This window comes from Chenopodium album, chromosome 2 (genome assembly GCF_948465745.1).
Source record: "Chenopodium album chromosome 2, dcCheAlbu1.1, whole genome shotgun sequence".
Lineage (NCBI taxonomy): Eukaryota > Viridiplantae > Streptophyta > Magnoliopsida > Caryophyllales > Amaranthaceae > Chenopodium > Chenopodium album.
This window is the reverse complement of record NC_137835.1, coordinates 9,550,462-9,573,392: the sequence shown is the minus strand read 5'-3', so window position 1 is coordinate 9,573,392 and position 22,931 is coordinate 9,550,462. Positions and strand designations below refer to the sequence as shown.

Here is a 22,931-nt window from a genome sequence, read left to right as displayed (position 1 = left end):
AATTTTCAACTATGTCCTTGAACTTTATTGGATTCCTAATTTCTAATCATTCTATCACAATTATAGCAGTACAGCAGCAGTTTACCTGCTTCAAATATCTCAAATGGGTGCTCCCATCATTTCAAAATACTACCTCCGAATCTTATTATGTGCAATAAAGAAATATTTTATGTCTCACAAATAATACCTCTTTGTTTTACATAATAAAAAACGGAGGTAGTATATACATCTCGTCTTGACTTTTGCACTACTTACATACACCATTTTAACCTCTTTGGTGAATTATATTATATAAAAGTGTGTACTTAATTTATTATGATTTATACTTATTGAAAATTAAAGATATGTGATAGTCTGAGTATTAAATTTTGAAATATCATCGTATATGACTATATATAGCGATGGCAATGGGTCGGATTTGGATTGTGTCTACTGAATTGACAAGATCAACACCTAGACCCATATGTATAAGCTATCCAATTCAAGACCCATATTTGCATGAATGATAAAGTGGATCCAGATCCGACTTAGAGCTAAATCTTAATAAAAACAGACCTAAAACGTATCCAATGGGCGTAACAAGTCTAGGATCTAAAATGGGTGGAGGCATTTTTTTCAAAATTTTGTAATCACATATATATTATATTTTATACAAGTACTACTGTATATTTTCCCCTGTTTTCGTATGACTCTGCGTCTGTGCTACTAGGCCTACTACGTACTGGAAGTCTTGAACATAAAAGAAAGTTCATAAAAACTATCTTTAAAATATAATAATCTCATATCACAAAAAAAAAAAAAAAAAAAAAAAAAAAAAAAAAAAACAAAACAAAAAAACAAAAAAAAATCAAAGTTATAAATGTCTTACAATTCTTAATCCCATCAAATTTTAATTACACAATATGGATTGTTTAAAGATTTTGGTTACTCTTGAGGTTTAATTTTTTAAAAAAATCAAGCTAGATTGGAGTAGATGAAAAACAAATACTTTTTATTGTTAGAGTCCATGGATCAAATTAGGGTTTGTAATTGTTGTACCTAGGGCTAAACTCCGATCAAGAGCACGTGATGATGAACTTCGATCTATTATGCTAAAGTTCTTGGGTCCAAACCCTAAAAATTAAGTTAAAATCTATCTAATCAATTTTTGTCGGATCTTGAACCCATTGTCATCCTCAAGATATTGTCGTTTCACTTATCATTAATTTTGCTTCTCAACATGAGTTTAAATCATTCTCCAAATACTATGCATGCAAGTGCAACATAAATAATACTCTTTCCTTTCCTTTTTTTTAGATGGTTACACTTTGAGATCTTCACAACAACCAAAAAGAAATAGTTAGAAAGTTAGAAAGAAATATCAAAACTTGGAATGTTGTGATAAGTTGAGTAGAGGGATATAAGAAAAGACAAGATTTTTAATAAATTGGCCAAGTAGAATGCATTTTGTAAGGAATAAAAAAAATTAGGTTAAGTTAACTATTTTAAGTAAAGTGAGAAAAAGTATAGTGAAAATGAATCTAATAAGGTGAGTCATATACCCTAAAATGAATTAAAGTAAAGTGTAACCATTGATTTGTAACACTTGTGTTAGAAATTGTGATAACTATATTGAAATAGAAGGAATAGTTGAAACTATCTAGTTGTATTGCCTACAATAACAATAGTAGCACTACTCCATTAAGTTAAGTTAGTAATTGTGTATTTTATAAAATACAAGTAATTAAGACAATACTAAGTGCATGTGCAACAATGAGTTAGTTGTTTTTCCCAATCTAATTGATCACCCAAACTATTCGCGGATAATGATAATGGTTGAACAGAATGCGAATATATGAAAAGACGAGCGATGATTATTAGGCCGGTGACAGAGACATAGTTAGCAGATAGAGTCAAGTTGAGCTCCATTCAATACACCCACAATCCATTGCTAACCCTAATTTTGAGTAGTTCGGCCACACTTGTCACTACAAATCAATTGTCTTGAATGTGTACAAATAATAACTGATCCAACTCGTGACATAATATACCGGACATATAATATGATTACTCTAACTTCAATGTTTCTTTCCTTAGTATAGATCCCCCTATAAGTACACACATGTTGATCACAAATACAATAAAACTATTGATGGATTGCATAGATGAGTAATATTATGAATGAAACATGTGTAAATGTTTTGTTAGATGACTTATAGTCTTTTAGTTCCACGTATCCTATAAGTTTGTTTCATTGAATGATATGACCAAATCGATTGAATGATGCCTTTCCTTGTTGTGCGGTGAAATGGGAATAACATACATATATATAGGTGAATGATCATAAGACTACACGGCACAAGCCTAGCTGTTTGTACAAAACTATCAATTAACCAAATAAACATTTTTGGTAACCAATTGCCAGCTGCATTGGTACCAATGTCTTGCCAATTTTGGCAGCCAATTGAAGCCACACAACATGTTACATTTGAGTAAATAACTACTATTTGTATGACTTGGGATTTGCAACCCCTCAAAAGCCTAATTATTCCCAAACCAATGCATATAATATACTATTAGAGTATTAGCTTATTATCTTATTACCTTGATATCTTTTTCTAGTATTGGTTAAGTTATTCTATCTTGTATTAGTACTTTGTATGTTTAGTAGTTTTTTTACCCCCCTTAGTTTGTTATTGTAAATTTGTTCGGTTGATAAAGAATCAAGCGAGATCTCAAAATATATCAACATTTCGGATATAGTCATGTCAACTAGAAAGAAACTAAACTTTCATTTGGCTACAAAATATTATCAAACCGTCTCTTTAAAAAGGCTATTGTATGTTCCAGGCTTCAGTAGTATGTGAGAGATTTCGCACGGTGCTACATCTACTCAACTAGTGTAGTTTATATGAAGGAATCCTCCACACTTCATTAAACTTGTCATGTATTTGTTGAATTCGTATTACCAACATATGTCATATAATGTTGAATGCATGAGTCGTAACTTCATATAAATGAATGGCGGCGAGGGGAAAAAATTCAAGAAGACAATTATTTTAAAATCTTAATTGTTAAACCCCCTACTGCTCTTCATCTAGGCTTAAGAATTAAATCCTTGTCCATGCAATGGGGAATTGTCCATGCAATGGGGAGTTGTGTGGGTGATCTTGGACCTATAGGTGGCTATTTAGACAGGACAACCCATCAGCCTTTTATGTAACATAATTTTAGTCAATGTAACTCCCTTGTCAGATAAAAGGGGAAAAATAATTACCCAAAATCATCATTTGTGTAATTTTAGCAAAGTTTGGATCGAATAATCATGTAATTGTCAATTTATCAAGTACTCGTACAACCATAGTGTACCTTTGGTGTTAATCTAAGCTAGGTTAGAAGTTACCAATATGAAAGTAAGTTTTTAGTTACACATTTAAATCCACAATAAGAAGAATAATTGATGGTAATAGTATTAAATGCTCATGTTTCTTTATTTTACTGGACTCCCAAATTTTCCAACTTAACAATGAAAGGGGCACAAAGGAGGAGGTACTTACACTACCACTGTAAATTCTTCAATTATAGCCTTAGAGCACCAACATCAATGATGTGAGGTTAAGGCTTAAGGGTATACTCCTTCATCCTTCTTTTTCTTTCACCTCATCCACTAAGTTGACCTACCCCTTGCTCAAGTCTTCTTTGAATTACTATAATCTTGACCCAAAATCACCACTATCTATACCTTTGTTACTATATTTGCACACACCTCATCTTGATTTCTCTAATCTTTAGAATATATAAAAAATATTAGTGTTATTATTACTTGATACATTCATCAATAAAATAATAAATAGATATTAAATTTCTCTATATACATTTATAATTACTTAATATGATTATGACCTTTATTTGATTAAGTGGATCACATAATATTCGAAATATTGAAAAATCAATATACTCGGCCTAAATAAAAGATTGTATACATGTTGTGCTCGAGGCTTACTCATGCACGACACGTCTTTTTGTGCTTGTGTCATGCCATATTAGTTAACGTTAAATCCAATACTCATACAACCCATAATTTTCTCTCATTTCGATAAAGCGGCCACGTGTTTCACAAACACAAACACACACTAATATACACCCCATAATCCTACGTCTCTTTTTCATGACAAATTATGCTTCAAGTCAATGTGCTAGTGTCATCTTAATTTTAATGTAGGAAGAGCCACAAAGGGCAAATAATGTACACAAAATTTGATCTCAGACTCTATTTATTTACCAGAGTATCACCTCCTAAAAATAAAACCAACTAAAATAGTTACATATTTTCATTTCGATTCAGAATTATATTATAGGATAAAACCGACTTCTTCAGATCGAAGTAATATAGAGAAAGAAAGGGACACAAAGCCAAAACCACATTGCAAAAACAAAAGCAAGTAAAGCAACCAAAACCCACCCAAAAAATTACCAATATTGGTTAAATAAAACTCAAAAAGTTCCCTAGAAAAACAATGTTTAACAAAAACCACTACAAAACTTTCCAATAATTTTAAAAACCCTTGATTTCGCCCTAATTTAGCCCTGTAAAAATTTTCCCGCAAAGCTTACCTTTTCTCATCATCTACAGCCCTAATTTTCCCGGGAAAAATTAACAGCCACTCGACAAAGTTCGCAGGTGAAATCAATCTCCATTTTCTCTCTCCTCTCTCTCGCTTTCTCTCTCCTCCATCTTTCTCTCTCCTCTTCACCAACTCTTCCTCACATGGTGTAGATCTTCTCACCCCCATTATCGTCTTCATCTGCCCCCTCTTTTATTTTCTATATCTTCTTCTTCACGCCTCTCTCAAAAACCCCAGAAAAAAAACCCCATTAAATCTAAATCTGCATCTTCACAAACCTTCAACAATGGCGGATGAAGATCTATCTTCATCATCTAAGCCTTATCTCATCAACCACCCTTCAAAAATTGCTCGCCCTTCTCTCTCTTTGGACAAGAAAATCGATGAGGGACCCACTACCCCATCTCAAATTATCGACCGAATGATCAATTCGAACCACTACCCTTCTCCTTCTAGAACCATCTTGAGTGATCGATTCATCCCTTCTAGAACTTCCTCAAATTTCTCCCTGTTTAATTTGACGCCGTCGCCGTCTTCTACGCCGTCGCCGAGTAGTAAGAATCAGCCCGATGGGGCCCGGAGTGAGGATTCTCCTAGTGCTTATACATCGCTTCTTCGGGCCGCGCTTTTCGGGCCGGATTCTGGGTCGTTCTTCCCTGGTACGCCGGATAAAGGACCGCCAAATCGGAATATTTTTCGGTTTAAGACCGAGACGAAGCGGCCATTGCCGTCGTTGATGCCTTTCGGGCCCGATGATTCGATCCCCGGTGTTAGTTATAGCCCGGTTAAAACGCCCCGGAAAGTACCAAGGTCGCCTTATAAGGTATAATTTTGATTTTAATTGGGTTGTAATTTTGGTATTTAGTGCTGCATTGACTTAAATATTGGATTTTGATAGTGGGGGTTTTGGGGGTATGGGTTAATTTTGTCCAATTGTGTGGGATTTGTTACTTTTATGGAATGTGATTATCATGTGTTAATGGGTGTTTAAGGTTATGGTATTATTGTAACTGTTGTTTGTTTTAGGTTATTGGGTTGACTTGGATTGATTGTGATTAATGTGGATGAAATTTTGATTCTTTGGGTTTGGGATCTTTTGTCCGATTGGTTGCCGCGATGGTGATTTAGGGTTTGATTTGATTGGTTTTCAAGAATTGGGTATTGATGATTTGATTGGATTTTGATTTGTTGGATTGGTGGTTTTGTAGGGTTTATGCTTTAGCGATTGTCTGTATAATGTTGGATCTTGATGGTGTGTTTTTGTGGTAGGTACTGGATGCACCGGCATTGCAGGACGATTTTTATTTGAATTTGGTAGATTGGTCTTCACATAATGTGCTTGCTGTTGGATTAGGAAATTGCGTTTACTTGTGGAATGCTTGCAGTAGCAAGGTAAGCGCTTGAAATCCATTTATTGTGTGCATTTTATTGTTTTGTTTGCTGATCATAGGCAATGCTCCTAATTTGGTTATGTAGTCTTAATTAGGGTTCTTGGTTGAGTTTTGCGTATGTATACAGTCATTTCTTGAATGCTTTACTTGTATGGAGGGTTCTGATGATATTAATGTGTATGAGCAGGTGACTAAGTTATGTGACTTGGGGGTTGATGACAGCGTTTGTTCTGTTGGATGGGCTCAGCGGGGGACACATCTAGCTGTTGGTACAAACAACGGCAAAGTTCAAGTAATTAATACTTGTTTAACTGAATGAATACTTTTTTTGCTGAAAATATTTAGGTCAGATGTTGAGATTGATAGATTGCTTTATATGACGAATCAGTAGAACTAATATATGGCAATGTGGTTTTGCAACAGATTTGGGATGCCTCTCGGTGCAAAAGGATCAGAACTATGGAAGGCCATCGGTTCCGCGTGGGTGCACTAGCATGGAGTTCTTCTGTGTTGTCTTCAGGCAGCCGAGATAAGAATATTTTTCAAAGAGATATACGTGCTCAGGATGATTATGTCAGTAAATTAACTGGACACAAGTCAGAGGTTTGTAGTAACTGTTTTTCAGCCAAATTATCCTGATTTTGTTGCTTTTATTGAAATATCATTCCTTATGAGGGTGTGACTTTCTTGTCATTAAATACTTTACTGAATATTCTCCTTCTGTTCCTGTGTTGAACTGATAAAATCTATTCATTGATTTAGGTTTGTGGGCTTAAGTGGTCGTATGATAATCGTGAGCTAGCATCAGGCGGGAATGACAATAGAGTAAGTTAACCTAGTTATATGTTGGGTGGAAATAATGCTGGAAGTTCCTAGTCGAGTTACTCATATAATGTTTGCTTTTTTCAGCTTTTCGTATGGAACCAACATTCAACTCAACCCGTATTAAAGTATTCTGAGCATACAGCGGCAGTTAAAGCAATTGCTTGGTCTCCCCATCTTCATGGGCTTCTTGCATCTGGTGGTGGTACTGCTGATAGATGCATTCGTTTTTGGAACACAACCACTAATTCACAGTTGGGGTGCATGGACACTGGTAGTCAGGTTAGTTTTATGCAATTATGATGTATACTTGTATTTCTGCTGGTTATGCCTTTCTACCTTTTAAATTATTTCTTGAAATTTTTCACTTTTTAAGATTACAATTGAAGGATTTTAATTAGTTGAAAGTTTCTAAAGGGTAAACAGTCTATTGTGGTAATAAGCACACTCTATGCCAAATTTGGGCAACCATTGTATTATGGTGAAAATGGCTAAAACTAAATGTACAAGTGAAAAGGTGAATGTATAAGTTTTTGCAGCGATCAATTTCTTTCCCAACAGTTGACTTTAATTGTCACTAATAATTAATGCTTGGAGCTTTTTTTATGGAAAACCTTGTAAGGATCTTCGTTGCATAGACAACTTTGTGTGCTTTTATATGGAGGGAGCTATTTTAGAGTGGAGTGGGTGGTGGCTATTGGGTTATGAAGTTTGAATGACACTGCAATATGCATCCTACATTTTTAGTGACCTAATTTGTTGACATATTGAGCAATCGAAACTAGATTTCCTTAGTTTCCTTAATGTTTTTTATTGGGATAGATGCTTTTCATAATGATTAGATGGAACATGTAAAAGCTTCCAGTAATGTAATTTCTTATGTCATTGCATGTACCTAGAATATTTAATTGGAAGCTATAGATTGCAAGCGTAAGGTTCTCTCTTTGATGGATTTCCTATTATGAAGAATTGAAGATGGAGAAAGATTGCCATTGAAATGTTTTGAATAGTTGCAGCTTTCCAAAATGCTAATGTTTTAGTATTAAGCTACACAATATGATGGAAAGAGCAAAAAATATATGTAAATGTGACAAGGGAGATATATGACTTGTAGCAAATAACTAAAGAATGAAAGGGATGTATTAGCAGCGAACTGTTTCTTTTGCCAACCCTTCAAGATTAGTTGGGCAAACTTATTGAACTAATAGCTTTTTTTCAGTTGTCGTGGATAATTAGGCTGTTTTAGGAGTGCCAGAGTTTTGCACTTGCTAGATTAGAGTGCTTAAGATTTGAAATTCATTTCAATTCCCCAAAAATTAGTGGCATAAACTATAAAAACCTAAATGGAAATGGCATGATGTAGCTGTATATTGTGTGAAGTTTAATTCTTGGATTCTTAAGACTAGGCATGAGAACATTATGGACATAGATGCTGGCTTGTTGTAGAAAATTGTTAGAACAGCCTGTATAGATTCTGTGCATACTTTTGTGTGGAGGCATGTTCTTTTCAATGGAGAGGGGTTGCCAGGGTGGAGAAGGTAGTGGCTATTTGTGTGTATACTGCAGAGTTTTTTCCTATATATGATTGACTTAATGTCTTAATTAGCTGCCAATAATGAGCAATTAAAATTTTAAAACCAGGTCCCGTCCCTGTAGTACCTTGTTAGAAGAAGACTACAAGAATGGATGCTTTTTGCCTCGCTAAATTTTTAGAAGGAACACATAATATTTGCCGTCATGGAGTTTATGTAATACCTTATTGCCTCGTGTCATGTACTGAGGTCATATATATATTTCTCTAAATGGAAGATGTAGACTGCAATTAAAGTTAATAATCTAATGCCTTTATAAATGAAGAATTTTAAAAGGTTCAAATCAAATAATATTCCTTTTGTTCCTAAAGAAAAAATCTCGCATTTGGATTTTTCACATAGATGAAGCATAGTGGAAAGAGGAAACTTAAGAAAACTTGTGGGGATGGAGTTACATAAAGTTAAAGAATCAGTTATGATGGAGAATGATAAATATTGCTTTAAATAGAAATGTAAATTTCTTTTTGGACATCCATATGAGAAATAAATGAAATTTTCTTGGTAAAGGAGAATGTTAAGTCGAAGGATCGAGAACATTTATTTCCATTTGAATCATCCAACACCAAGTACTTGTTATATTGATGTATTAACATGTATTATTAGTATTACTAGATGCTTAAGGTTATGTATTTATTTACTTGTATTTGTTATGTTAAAAATTGTTAATTTTCCTTTAATTAATGTATGGAAAATTAATCATGCTCTTTTTAGGAAGTTATTTATATAACTTTGTAGTTAAGGCCATGTCTTAAAATATCCTTTTCATTTTAGCCAATAATTTGGATGAAAAATTAAGGGTGTTATTAAAAAAAAGGTTAAGTTAGCACAGCCTAGTTTTAAGAGAAGTAAGATTTTTTTTTTTATTTTCACTTATTAAATGTTGTGCTTCCTATCAATCCTATGCAATTTACTACGTAGAAATTTGAATAATGAATGGGATTTTCCTTAGATAAACTATCCCTTATACTCTATAGCTAAGTGGAAAAAGATTTAAATCGGATGGAAGTTTCATTGCTCATAAAATTTCTAGGTTTTATTACCATGAATCTCTCCATTGTATCTCCTCTTCATTGTCTTCTTTACTATTGTACATTCCTTTCCTCTTTCCTCATCACTATCATTCTCCACACTATCATCTTCACCACCCCTATCCTATCCCCTCATCTTTATCATGCCCTTGGTTAGCACTTCTCACTACCTCTTATTAGAGCTCCATTCTTTTTCCTATGTGATCTACCCTGTAAACAAATTAATGCCATTACATTAAATATTCATTTTTTTCCCTCCATCGCTTCGTCTAGGGACTAAACGGTAAAGAAAGAGTAAAGAAGAGTGAGGGGGAGAACTCTAGAAGAGGGAAAATGGAAACACTCTTAAGATTTTTAATAACCTTATTCAAAATATTCTTTCAAACTAACATTATTTCAGTAACAAGGGGAAGGCAGAAGAGAAGTGAGGTCTGAGAGAGTAAGTAGAGCATCTTTGGCAACAATTAAGCATTAAAGACAAGAAAATAAGAAAGGAAGAGTAATTAAAAGAGGTGATGGCTCAAAATCGTGAAACTTGAATTCAAATCTTGTATGGTTGTACCTCTTTGCCCAATATTATATTGGTTATCTCCTCTTGATTGTGAATTGGGCGGAAGAGACAGTTGGATGGTAGTGATTGTCAGAGGGGGTTTTGGTGGTGGTGATACACCATAATAAAAATTATGCTCAGGGCACATACTCCATACATTATCTTTGGCAAAAAACATGCCAAAATGTAAATGTGCTATAGACAAGTGTGTAGATGGTTACAATGCTTTCAATTTGCCTTTTCAGGTAGGATCGCAATTACTGTTCTCATGATCAATTAATTCTTTCAATAATACCCACTGTGCTCACATGATTGAATGATCCTTAATAAGTTAACTGTATTGCGCTACTGTGTGTAGTTTCTGTTTATTTAACTTCTATATTTTTTTTTTTCCCATCTCTTTAATTTTATTTTTATTTTCATTGCAGGTTTGCAACCTTGTGTGGTCTAAAAACGTTAATGAACTTGTCAGCACCCATGGATACTCTCAAAATCAAATTGTTGTTTGGAGATATCCTAGCATGTCAAAGGTAATATTTTAGTCTGTTCAATGCAGTATCACCTTGAATTTTGTCTGTGCCTGACTTTTTTTCCTTGTTCTGCAGCTGGCAACTCTAACAGGACATACTTACAGAGTCCTCTACCTTGCAATTTCACCAGATGGGCAGGTGATTATAGATATTTCTAATTCTAGTTGTAATTTAACTCTCTTTTTGTTTAGAGGTGTTGATTTTAAGCCTATGCTTTTTAATTTACTTTGTGATGTAATCTGTGTAATGAGTAATCCGTACAGTACTTTCTTCAATATTATGCCTAACTTTAGAATCTTTGATAATGGCTTCTACTTTCAGACCATCGTAACTGGGGCAGGCGATGAAACACTGAGATTTTGGAATGTCTTCCCTTCTTCGAAGTCTCAGGTTAGTTTTCTTCTCCATGCTATATGCATGAGGATCTATTGTCTTCAATATCAGTAGAAACTGCAGTGATTCTTCTTTCTGATATGATCAGATTTGATTAGATTATACAATTTGTTCTTCCTCACTTGCATTGGGTTGATAACAATATGCATGTGCACACCCTAGAAAATTGTTAGGCTAAATCAATTTTTGGAAAATGCTACCCATAGAAGCTTTTATTTTATTTTATTTTATTTAAGTAATAAATAAAAACAGAAGTAAATAAAGGGAAGAGTGATAATATGTCCTCATTGGGCTCTCCCATCCTCTATTGAAAATGGATGGAGTCCAGCTCATGTATCATGAAATTGAATGTGGGTAAAGTCCATTAAAATATGGCTAATCCTTATCATTTTACATTTCCATCTGAATTCTTTGTTGTGGGAGGAGAATCTCGGCTTTTTTTCCTGGGGGGTGGGAGGGGTAGGTTTGGTGATGTTTTCTTTCTTTTAGAATAGGGGTTTCCATGGTCAAATTCTACTACCATGGCTCAGATTTGGAGTGATGGGGGGGGGGGGGGGGGGAGTGGTGGAATTTGATCATCAATTCCCTGAATTAGTGGTGAAATAAATCTTACAATAGATACACGGGTGGTTTGGTGGGTGAATTCTGACTTTCTGAGGCCCTGATGGCCGAGAATGATTTAGTGTTTGTGGAACAGCTCGCCAGAATAGGGTTCTGTTTGGGGTTATTTCCTTACAGTACATCACATGGGTGGTGATGGTGTATGGGATATTTTATTTTTGGAGGTTATAGATGAGCCATTATTATATGAATTATATCAGTGCCATTTGATGGTATTTTATTTTGTATGATGGTATGCAAGGTTGTATTGGTAGTGACTAGTGAGTGATGGTTTGGGCATGTTGATAGCGGGGGCTGTAGAGTGCATGGTGAGAGTTAGGGGGTGGGAGTTTGTTTTTGAGGTACTGAGCAGGGGTTTTTCCCCTTATTACATGATCTGCGCCTGTATCAATGCTCTTTTGTGGATTCCCAACCGTTAATGCCAGCGTCTTGCTCATCTTTTCTGTAATTAGGCTTCCCTCAAACCTAAGTCCCTCTACATCTCCCTCTCCCTTCTCTCCGTATTGTTTGGGAAGGTGGCACGTGGACTTACCATGCTACACCGTGTCTCATGAGCTATTACACCTTCTCTTGTTGCAAATGTGTTAGAAATACTTAATACATTGTTGTTTCTACTACTGTTGACTGTTGCAATGCGTTAATGACACCTTATTATGCATGCAGAACACTGACAGTGAGCTCGGATTTTTATCTCTTGGAAGAGCTCAAATACGGTGACATCTACAACTTATAATCCTATTTATTGTAGAAAGCTTATACAATTGAGCAACAAGAGATTGCTCGTCTCTTGGAGGTTCCAGAAAAGGCTGTGGGGAAAAATTGAAAAACGATAGCGATTTGTCTTCCTCAGGCAAGCCCTACAAGTTTTGGTCTACTGGTGCCCGGATTAGCTCACTTGTTCGAGTAATTGGGGAGCCCCAACAATTTTGTCACTAGAGTTGATGGAAATTGCTACTAATATTTTTGTCTGAATACATGTATAGAGTGGGAGTTGTTCTCCTGTTATAATATATCCGTAGGGGCCCCAAAGATGATCAATCTTGTAAATAAGATAGTTGTCACATTACTATCATTTCTTATAGAGAGCATTTTCTGTTCACATTTTGCAATACCCCCTCCCCCCTTTCTCTTTCTCACCCTTTTTTATTTTCCGTTTTTTCAAAGCTCTTTACGGAGTATTATACTCCCTCCGTTTTTAAATACTTGTTATTTTCTTCATGTACAAAGTTTTAGGAGAAAATGAAAAAAGTAATAAAATATGGAGGTAGTGGGGTGGAAGGAAAGATAAAAAAATTGTAAAAAGCAAAAGTGGTTGAGAGAATTGGAGGATGGAGAATATGAAATTAACAAAATACTCCGTATGATTTATGCTGGGTTCGCTAGGTGAGAGAAATAAATTAAATATTGTAAAAGATTATCAAATAAGGAAATGGAGTATTTATTTAAAAACGGCTGAAAAAGGAAAATGAAGTGTATTTAAAAATGGAGGGAGTAGTGGTTGAAGGTGAAGTTTGAATCAATGATATTTAACCAATTCGAATGGAATATTACTTCGTCCATTTCTAACTAAAATCTAGGTTAGAGACAGAATGAAAAAAGTTCAATAAATTCAGACAATTAGACCAAATCAAACCAGAATAGAATAAATCAAAACAGACCATATCAGACAACTAGACCAAATCAAACCAAAATGGAATAAATCAAAGTAGACAATATCAGACGTAGAATACTTTATTTCAGGTGAAAAGAACAAACTCTAAAACAGAATAAATCAAAGCAGACCACATCAGACAACTAAACATTAAACTATAATAGAATAGATTAAAGTAAACCATGTCAGACGTGGAACACTTTATTTCAAACAAAAAGAACAAAGTCTAAAATAGAATAAATCGTAAAACAGACCATATCAGACGTAGAACACTTTATGTCAGATGAAAAAAACAAAGTCTAGATATGAACGGTTTTGACTTTTTTTTTTTTTTTTTTTTTTTTTTTTTTTTTTTTGGCATGTTACTCAGTAACTATTTGCTTAGGATGCTTAATCCCTTAATTAACTTGTGCAGATTTGTACATGTCTCTGAACAAAATCAGCGTAGCAGAATACGAACCTTGCACTCGCAGAAATGCAGCAGTGTGCAATTAGACAGCCAAGCAAGCATGTGATTAAGTATACTAAATATTAAATTGGAACCATATTAGCGGCCTTGTGGCTGATCGTGTAATATACAAGTACAAAATTAAAGGCTGACTCTTACAAGTAGAGTCTTTCTAGATTCTAGCAGCCTGTGTGTGTATGACTGTATGTCACCCTTTAGCGCGCATATCACTCGCGTCTACAGTCTACTGCAAAGGAGCTGCTGCTGTAACTGCTGTGTTTCAGGATAAGACGAAATTAATGTAAGGCCAAGTTATGCTTAAACAATAACACTTCTTGTCTTGATATTTCTTTGTGCTTTTGAACAATCTTTATTTCCCGCCCAAACTTATTATGTACGGAGTACGAAAAAATCTTTGTTTCATAACGTTCTTAACATCTATTAACTATTACTAGGGGCCGACTAACACTTTAATAAACTAATCCTAGTACGTATTTAAAGCAATTAACATAAAGAAGAATTTTACAAATTATTTTAAAAAATTAAGAAAATAAAATAGAATTACGGATTGAGTAGTGAAACAAATCAACGATGACGAAGCCCTCGGTAATTGGGATTTGAAAAAAAAATTAAAAAAAACTAGTCTTGATAGTAACATAAAGAAGAATTTTACAAATTATTTTAAAAAATTAAGAAAATAAAATAGAATTACGGATTGAGTAGTGAAACAAATCAACGATGACGAAGCCCTCGGTAATTGGGATTTGAAAAAAAAATTTAAAAAAACTAGTCTTGATAGTTAGGAGGCTTGATCCTAGGACCTTAAACACCAATCAATGAGATTCAAACCACTATAGCAAGCCTTTAATATATGCAAATAAGTAACAGGAATATTATTTATTCTAAATATTTATAGGGGCTAGAGTTAAAATAATAAACCACAAAATTGGGCCATGGGGGGCCGGGCCTCCACCCGCCCCCCATGTAGCTTCGCCCTTGCTGACATCATCCTCTCCTCAAAATGTATACATGTCGCTCTCTCATAAAAAAAATTCCCGCCTAATGCAATTAAGATGTCATTTATTTTTCTTAGTTTTCTTTTAGAAATTGGTTAATTTTAATCATTTTCATTTCAATCTTTTAACTGTGTCAATAAATAAATAAATATTTTTTTTGGTTGGAAACTTGGAATAAACAAATTGATATTGAGCTAAAACATTTTAGGTAACTACAACTTTTTTATCATTTTTTTTAAAGGTTTCACTGTTATTTGTGTGTGTTTTACTAAGGATTGTGCAAGCAACCTAGCTATGAAGTCATGTCCAAATAATATGAATGTTTGTTATACCAAAATGAACTAATTAATAAGTATGCATATGGTTTGGTTAGATCAGATTGACTTTTAATTTTATATTTTGTTACTTAGTAATTTAAAATGAATGATATATTTTTATGATCTAATTTATAAATATGTACGCTACGGGGAAATAAATTATAGATTCAATTTATTTCATTTTCTAATAATTTTTTAAATCCGTGTATCTCACGAGTCTAATTTAGTATTGTACTATTTTTCTTGCATTCATCCACCTTTTTATGCTATCTTTCTTATTTTATCCACTTTTTTATGTACCTTCTCTTTTTTTTCCTTTTTTTTTCATTTTATTTTTTTGAAAATTTTCTCATTTATTTTAATCCTTGTGCAAAAACAATAAATGTCAAATATTAAGAACATTATATTAGCAAAATAACAAATGTAGTATTACTACATAAAGTAAATGATTATATTTTTTTTAAAAAAAAAAAAGTCACTTCAATATTTTAACAAATACAACTTAACTATTTAAAACTTTGCGTTAGTCATAATGTTATAATTAAAAAAATAAATAAAAAAAAAGTGAATTTTTTAATTCAAAAAACAAAAAACTCCTCAAAAATAACTCTTAACTTCCCTAGGTATAAAACTATAAATAAAGAGAGAGATATATCAAAGGGTATATTTGACTTTATACTCATACAGTTAGGGATAAAGTTGTCATTTGCTACCAAAACTTTGCAACTAAGGTGTACCCAACAGAGGTGGTGTCAGAGTCAGAGGGGAGTAGCATTTTAGGGCTTTGTGAAGGGGACATAATAGGGTGTTGGGGCTAGAAAAAGGGAATTTGGGGCTAGGGAAGAAGAGGGGAAAGGGGAGGGAGGGGTTGTTTAGGGGTGGGTGGGGGTGATTTCAAGGGTAGTGGTGGCAGGTGGAGGTGGAGGCGGTTTTGAGGGTGGGGAGGGAGCCTGATTTTGATGGGTGGGCTGGGAAGGGGGGCGATTTCGAGGTTGGGGTGGAGGTGGGAAAGGAGCTCGGTTTCCGAGGGGCATGGCTTGGGGTCGGGGAGGGGTTGTTGGGGGGTGGTGGAGAAGGATTTATGTCTTTGTCAAGTGCAATTACTAAATATATCAATGATCAATATTATGGAGATAATTAGTTTATTCTTTTTGGTCGTCATTGTCTATTGCTAGATATGATAAATGATATTTGGACTAGTCAAATAGTCCAAATTCCGATAAAATAGATCCTATATGAGGTTACACACAAGGGTATTGGATTGAACAAGTATGAAGCCCATTAATGGGCCTAATGAGGTAATGATAAGTCATGTGAGTAGGAAGGCTAGAGACCTAGAGTAGATTGGATTGGATTAGGAGTTTGAGCTTCACATGGAATCTAATTATGTATTGGATTTATAAATAGAGTCCTTGCTTAGGTTTTAATGATGAGGCACAATTAACCCATATAGTGAATTGTGAAGCAAGCAACCAAACTTCCTAACCCTAATATCTCTTTCTCACACACGCCCCTTTCCTCTCTCCCATCCGTACGGTCGTCGGTCCCTTACTATTGCACGGTGGTGGTTGTTGTTCGTGGTTAGTTCGTTCCTCTCCTCTCTATAGAAGGTTGATTGAAAGGGTTCAATCACAACTAACTAGCATTAGTGGAGGTTCAATTCATGCCCGTGGACAAAGTGGAGGAATTACGTTCGGGGTTCTAGTTCTCCTATTGTTCTTGCTTGATCACACATGGAATCACGATTTAAAGGTAAAATTATGTGTTCTTTATGTGTTATGCTTGTAGATCCTGTTTAGGTACTTATGAATATTATTCATGCAATTCCGCTTATATTACCTAAAACCCTATAGGTGGAACTTGAGAAAGGGATTGCCGCATGTTATTCTTTTCTTTTTTATTTTTCGACACGTGTCCTTGCTAACTTGTTATAATAAGTTGATATTTGGATAATAAACCAATAAAAGTGAATACCTAGTGTGTTTTCAGTGTGGACGGCTAACATACGCCAAAACACTGATTGGGTAACCACTTACCAAGTAACCTCCGACCGAATAATCTCTGATTGAACGATTAACCTTTGATAGAGTAATCCCTGACTGATTGAGTAACCCCTGACCAAGTAACCACGGCCACACAGTGTGACCAGCCACATATGAAACTTTGTGTTGCTGCGGGTAAGAAAAACTCGTCTCAAAATCTCACTTAAGTATAGATTCATTTGGAAATTTGAGGGAAGAAGAAGAGAGTTTTAGTGTCGCATATACGCCTGTTTGAAAGGAAGTGAAGTAACGGCCATTATAAAGAGTTGGAGCTTTAGCTTTAAAGTATTCTCCTAAAGCAAAGATAAGATTTTAAAAATCTATTTTTCCTTTTTCTTTTTATTTTCAATTTATTTTACCATTATGCCATTGATTAACACCCTCTTTATCAAGGAGATAAATAGAGGCTTATAAATGTTGGACAATTTGTGGTTTGCATCTCTTCAACTTAACGGGCAGTGAACATATTGGGTTTAGGCTAACTTTGAAATAGCTTACATGGGCCGTATGTTTATTTTATAGTCCTCTTATTTAGATGTGTATAAACTTATACAAGTTTCACATAGTCACATGAATACAGACTTGGGAAGTTTCACTTCTTGACATTACTCGTTATTAAATGTCATTTGTCAATTACTTCGGATTAAACTTGATGATTATTATTACAATTTGGATGTTACTAACGAGCGTCCCGGGGCGTTAGATAAGGAAAAATTATATTGGTTGAAATGGTATTAAGTTAGGAATGCATGACAAAATCACTCGTCGTTCGGTGTAATTAATGTTAATTTTACTCTAATATTTCCACTTTCATTCTCTTATCTAACGCCCAGGGGGCGCTCATTAGTTTTTGCCTTACAATTTTAGGTTTATATATAGTCTATTTTGATTTGATAGGTTATCATGAATTAAAAAAACTCTTGATTGAATCTTTGATTGATGATATCATAGTATACAATTCAAATAAATTTTTTTGTACAATAAATTATCAATACATCTTTCATTTTCTGAATGAAGTATAGTCTACCATATCAAAACCCCCAAACTTTGATGTGTTCTATTCATTTGATTTTTGGTTATATGAACTTATCTGAACTTATTAGCCATTATAAGAACTTATTTTAGCTATAAATTGAACTTGAGTAGCCTTGATTAACCCTTATCACAACTTATTTGAACTTATTTTTCCCGAACTTATCTTATATGAACTTATTAACCCTTTTCTGAACTTATTTTTCCTTAAATAAGTGGAAATAAAGTGAACACGGCAGGGCCGGCCCTGTTCAGTTCACTTTATTTCCACTTATTTCAGGGTTAATAAATTCAAATAAGGGTTAAAAAGTTCATATAAGTTTAGGAAAAATGAGTTTAGATTAGTTCAAATAAGTTGTGATAATGGTTAATCAGGGCTACTCATCAAATTTAATTTATAACTAAAATAAGTTCTAATAAAGACTAGTAAGTTCAGATATGTTCGGATAAGTAAAATCGGGCGAATAGAACGCACCACTAACTATTACAAATCACAAAAATTAAATAAAAATATTTGATGTGTTGCAAAAAATTGTACTCCATAATTCTAAGTAAAATAAAATATAATATTCCTCATAATACCGGTACTTAATTACTTACATAGGTAAATAAGAGATCTAAGAACTTTAATTAATGAATTATAGAAATAACATTCAAACTTAAACTTGTTGAAAATTCTCCCCTAACCAAAATCAAATGTGGCATACTCCATATTATGTGTTGTGTAACAATAGGAGTCTTTAATTTAAACAAGATAACTCCTATTAGTCACAATATATATTACACGTACCAGTTGTTCACCAAAACAAATCAACGTGTATGTACAAAATTAAAGTCCATGAATTCAATCCTTTCAACCCCTTAACATTGGAGTGAGAGCGAGGTGATCTTGACAAGGTCACAAATACATACAAACCTCCAACATCAGATCATCCGATACAAGGAAGCTCCTTTGTCCACCCGAATTTTCGACTAATTTAATATAAGTACAATTAAATTACCTAAGATAATTGAGTTTTCTACTTGTATGTGTTATATACAAAATAAATCATGGTTGTAATCATATATTTGGTGTTGCTTCAACCCAAGCATACAATATTTACCAATCACCGGGTCCCGGTGGGGGGGATCGAGACGTCTCCGGTAAGTTCTTGATCTAGCTGAGGTTGCTCATGTGATAGTGAAGGAGTCCAAGGGATCAAACTAGTTGGTGGAAAGCAACACCTACATGGTTCCGTGCAAGGCTCTAACATGTCCCATTTCGAGTTGCTTGTTATTGAAGGCTCTTCTTCGTCTTTCTCCTCATCATCAACGTCGTCACCTTGCTTGTTTATCATCATCATCTTCTTCGTGTTCTTCGAAGTGGGGTCCAGTGCGTCCTTGAGTGGGCCCCAGCACTCGACTTTGTTGAACTCAGGGATGCTTGAATGGAAATACACCCATACAGTTGCTTCTTGTAGTTCTGGGTTGTTGTTGAACAAATTTTCATCCCCATGCACGAATGCATTCAGTACCTGTCCATTTCAACACCACATCTCATGTTGTTTAGCAACATATTTGGACTTAAGTTATTTTTTCTTATACTCCATTCTTTTCATGTAAGGTCTTCGGAAAAATATGTTCAGATAACGAGTTTCATACAGTAGTAGTCTAATTCAAAACTAAAAATGAGCTTTCGTGTGTCAAAAATAAATTCAAATAAGCTTAAATAAGGGTTTCCACAAATACGAGTATTATTGTTGTTCCATTTCCGGATCTGACAAAGTTGCATTCATCATATTGTATGACCCTAATTCAATAGTTAATACTCTTGAAAACTAGCATTGTAACTCCTGTACGTAACCTAACAATAATTATGGTTAATTATTTCTCCTAATATGGGTTAGAGGTAGGTGTCACGTCTTAAATTATTATGCAAGAGTGCAACTTTATTAGCTCACTTTCAAAGAGTTTATATTGGACTTACTCTCAAATACAAGAAATGAACAATTTAATCAAAGTACCCATTATCTCAAAGTAAACTATATTGAAATTGAATAACGATTTTGTGCACAAAAGCATTTGTGGTAGTTTACTTCAACTTAAATGTAATCAAACTCTCCAATTTACGTGCATTCGTTGTTAAAGAATGTACTGAGTACATTGATGATTTTTGTAGCAGCTCATTCCTTAATTTGAATTATTTCATTACTCCGTACATTACATCATTAGGTATTTCACGTATTTGGTATACAAGTAAGAAAAATTATTTCTAAAATGTAGGCCCACTCTCAAATACTCCCAAATAGAAAAAAGATGAAAAAAAGAAATAAAAATAAAAATATGAGGCTAGTTTGAAGATGGCCACAAATAAAAATCTCAGATGTTCAAATATGGAAGTGGGGTAAGAGGATAGCTACACTCCTGGTTCTTGACATAGTTGACAATGTACTCACTACTCAAATATACTTTCCTGTTCAACCATTTTTGCACATGGGAAATTAACTATTTTATTTTACAAGTAATAACTAATAATGAGTATAAATGTTATTTGGTTAAATATGAGAGATAAATTTCACTTATATAAAGTAAGCTAATTAACATTCTCCTATTTGGAAAAAGTATAATGTTGTGAAACTACTTAAGGTGTTGTGAACCAAATAACTTCTCATTCTTATAATTAAAGAGGTTTTCGCTCTTCATTTCCTTATATTATGTCAATCAAACAAACATTGAATAGCCTTCTTCAACCATCAACACTTGATTAAAAGAACTATTAGTCAGACTCTAACCTAATGTGATTAATAGGGTATTAGATACGTAACAAATGTCATTTGTTTATATTTTTCTTTTTTTGGTAAAAATTTGTTCTTATTTTTCACATATCAAAATCTATTTCAGATATGATTTGTACAAATTGAAAAAATATTCCGTATAATAACTTAACAAGTTTGTCTAATGCTCCTTAGCAAATTGAAAAGCCAGTCGCCTAATTAGCAGCATAAGACTTGAGATTAGACTAATAAAGTGACTCTTTCTATATAGTACTATATAATTTCTAACACGTTTTGAAATGATCTCATTTAAAACCTAATTGAATTTACACTAATTTTTCAAAAGAGTAGAAGTATGTACGAGTACGACTATTAATAAGTACTTCGTATGAGACGATCTCACTTAAAACATCCTCGCGAAATAAGAGGAAGGAAGACAGAGTAATAATCTTACCACAGGGAGTTCCTTGCAAAAGATGTAGTAACGCAAAGGAGCACATAAATCTAATAAGAAATGACCACCACTTATGTGACAATGAACATGTAGTGACATCTTCCCTTTTACTTTCTTCCATTCTGCCACCACTTCATCTCTATACAATTTGTTATACCATCCTTGCAACTATTAACAAAAAAACCAAATATTAACACTTTTATTAATAAAAAAAAAATCATAAATTAACACCAAATTAAAATCCCCTGTTTCCCCTGATTTATTCAAAAAATACTAATTCAATGAATAAACTAGACTATTATGAAACTAAATTTATTCTACCTAACCTAGAAAAACTCATGTGCTCAAGAATAATAGTTAATTAGTTACGTGTCGCTTTTTACTTTTACCAAATGCATAACGTTGATCATTAATATCTTTTAAATATAATAAAATTATAAAATGATTGAAATAAAAAGAATAGAAATTAGAAATTACCTGGGAATTGTTAATAGTTTGAGAGATAGCCAAAGTGAGTTTGGAGGTGATATCACTATGAGTACGAGTATAAGTTCTTGGCAATTTTGGGTGTTTCTCTTTATCAACTCCTAAAAACAATACCTTCAATTTTGATGCTTCAAATATTGCTGGCCCAAATAATCTCATCACCTAATCTCAACAAAATAAAATAACACACAAATCAATACCCATGTGGCCATATATAATCCCACGGTCCGAAATCAGTTGTCACGTTACATGTTGAAATTATACCATCAACGTGACAATTAATTTCAAAACCCGACTCGAGTAATAAACAGATAGAGTTACTTACAGGGGAAAGAGATTGGCTTCTCTTGGATGAAGAAGATCTGCTACTTCTGAAATTAAAAAGAGAGGATTTATCCTCAGGAAATGAAGGTTTGAGCTTTGATGGCAGTAACATAGAAGCAGTTAAAGTGGCCATCACTCAAAAATTAGTAACTACAGAAGTATTAATAAATCAATTAATTACTTCTGTATTTGTATTAATTAATGAATTAGAAGGTCCAATAATCTAGGAATTTGAACAAGATTTTATATGTAACAAGAGTAGTCTACCAAAGACTAGAAAGAAAAGAAAAAGAAAAAGAAAGAAGGAAAAAGAAGATACTTTGAGTAATTGAGTATTTTTCTTTGCTTAAGAGTTTTAATTATAATTTTTTGGAAAACTTTGAAGGTTTGTTTTCCACTTTTTTCAAAGGAGGAGAGATAAAGAAAAGCGTGTAGAGAGTTGATTCACAAATTTGGGGTTAGTTGCTTAGTTCTACCGGGAAAAAAGGAAATTGCTTGAAGTTGCTAGTAATTGAAAGTGAAATGTAATTTACACGTGTTTCTATTTTAATTTTTGTATTGATTGGAAATTTTGGGGACATTTTGGACCAATTATATAACGGCGGTATGTGCTTCCTCCTCTCATACGTAGTATATTTGAGAGGATTTTCTATCTTGGAGTTTTGAAATGAATGTCATTTAAGTAAAGATTTAACTCATTTTTTGTGTTGGATTTGGATGAATAAATTTTTCGAGTTCGGGTTTAAAGAATGTTGCTAGGTAATTGAATTAAATATGAGGTTTCAATAGAACAAAATTTTTGATGACTACGACTGTGATGATCGCTGATCATTCCTAGATTATAGGAGATAAACGTCAATTTGTAAGCTTCAACGGT

The 22,931-nt window shown here is 33.7% G+C and overlaps 2 protein-coding genes across 2 annotated transcripts; one reads left to right on the top strand and one right to left on the bottom strand.

The window, feature by feature from the left end:
- The first annotated feature begins 4,631 nt into the window (after positions 1–4,631).
- Positions 4,632–12,630, top strand: LOC145582615 (B-type cell cycle switch protein ccs52A-like). The gene is made up of 10 exons (XM_081639597.1): positions 4,632–5,427; positions 5,874–5,996; positions 6,183–6,287; positions 6,419–6,598; positions 6,758–6,820; positions 6,905–7,099; positions 10,416–10,517; positions 10,593–10,655; positions 10,839–10,907; positions 12,195–12,630. Exons 1-10 carry the CDS (start codon positions 4,891–4,893, stop codon positions 12,246–12,248), a joined length of 1,491 nt encoding a protein of 496 aa, XP_081495723.1. The 5' UTR covers positions 4,632–4,890; the 3' UTR covers positions 12,249–12,630.
- A 6,200-nt stretch (positions 12,631–18,830) lies between these two features.
- LOC145595600 (protein STAY-GREEN homolog, chloroplastic-like) lies at positions 18,831–22,520 on the bottom strand. Its single transcript, XM_081652017.1, has 4 exons — positions 22,056–22,520; positions 21,722–21,892; positions 21,245–21,412; positions 18,831–19,551 (listed from the first exon to the last, which is right to left on the bottom strand). Exons 1-4 carry the CDS (start codon positions 22,185–22,187, stop codon positions 19,144–19,146), a joined length of 879 nt encoding a protein of 292 aa, XP_081508143.1. The 5' UTR covers positions 22,188–22,520; the 3' UTR covers positions 18,831–19,143.
- Between the last annotated feature and the right edge of the window lie 411 nt (positions 22,521–22,931).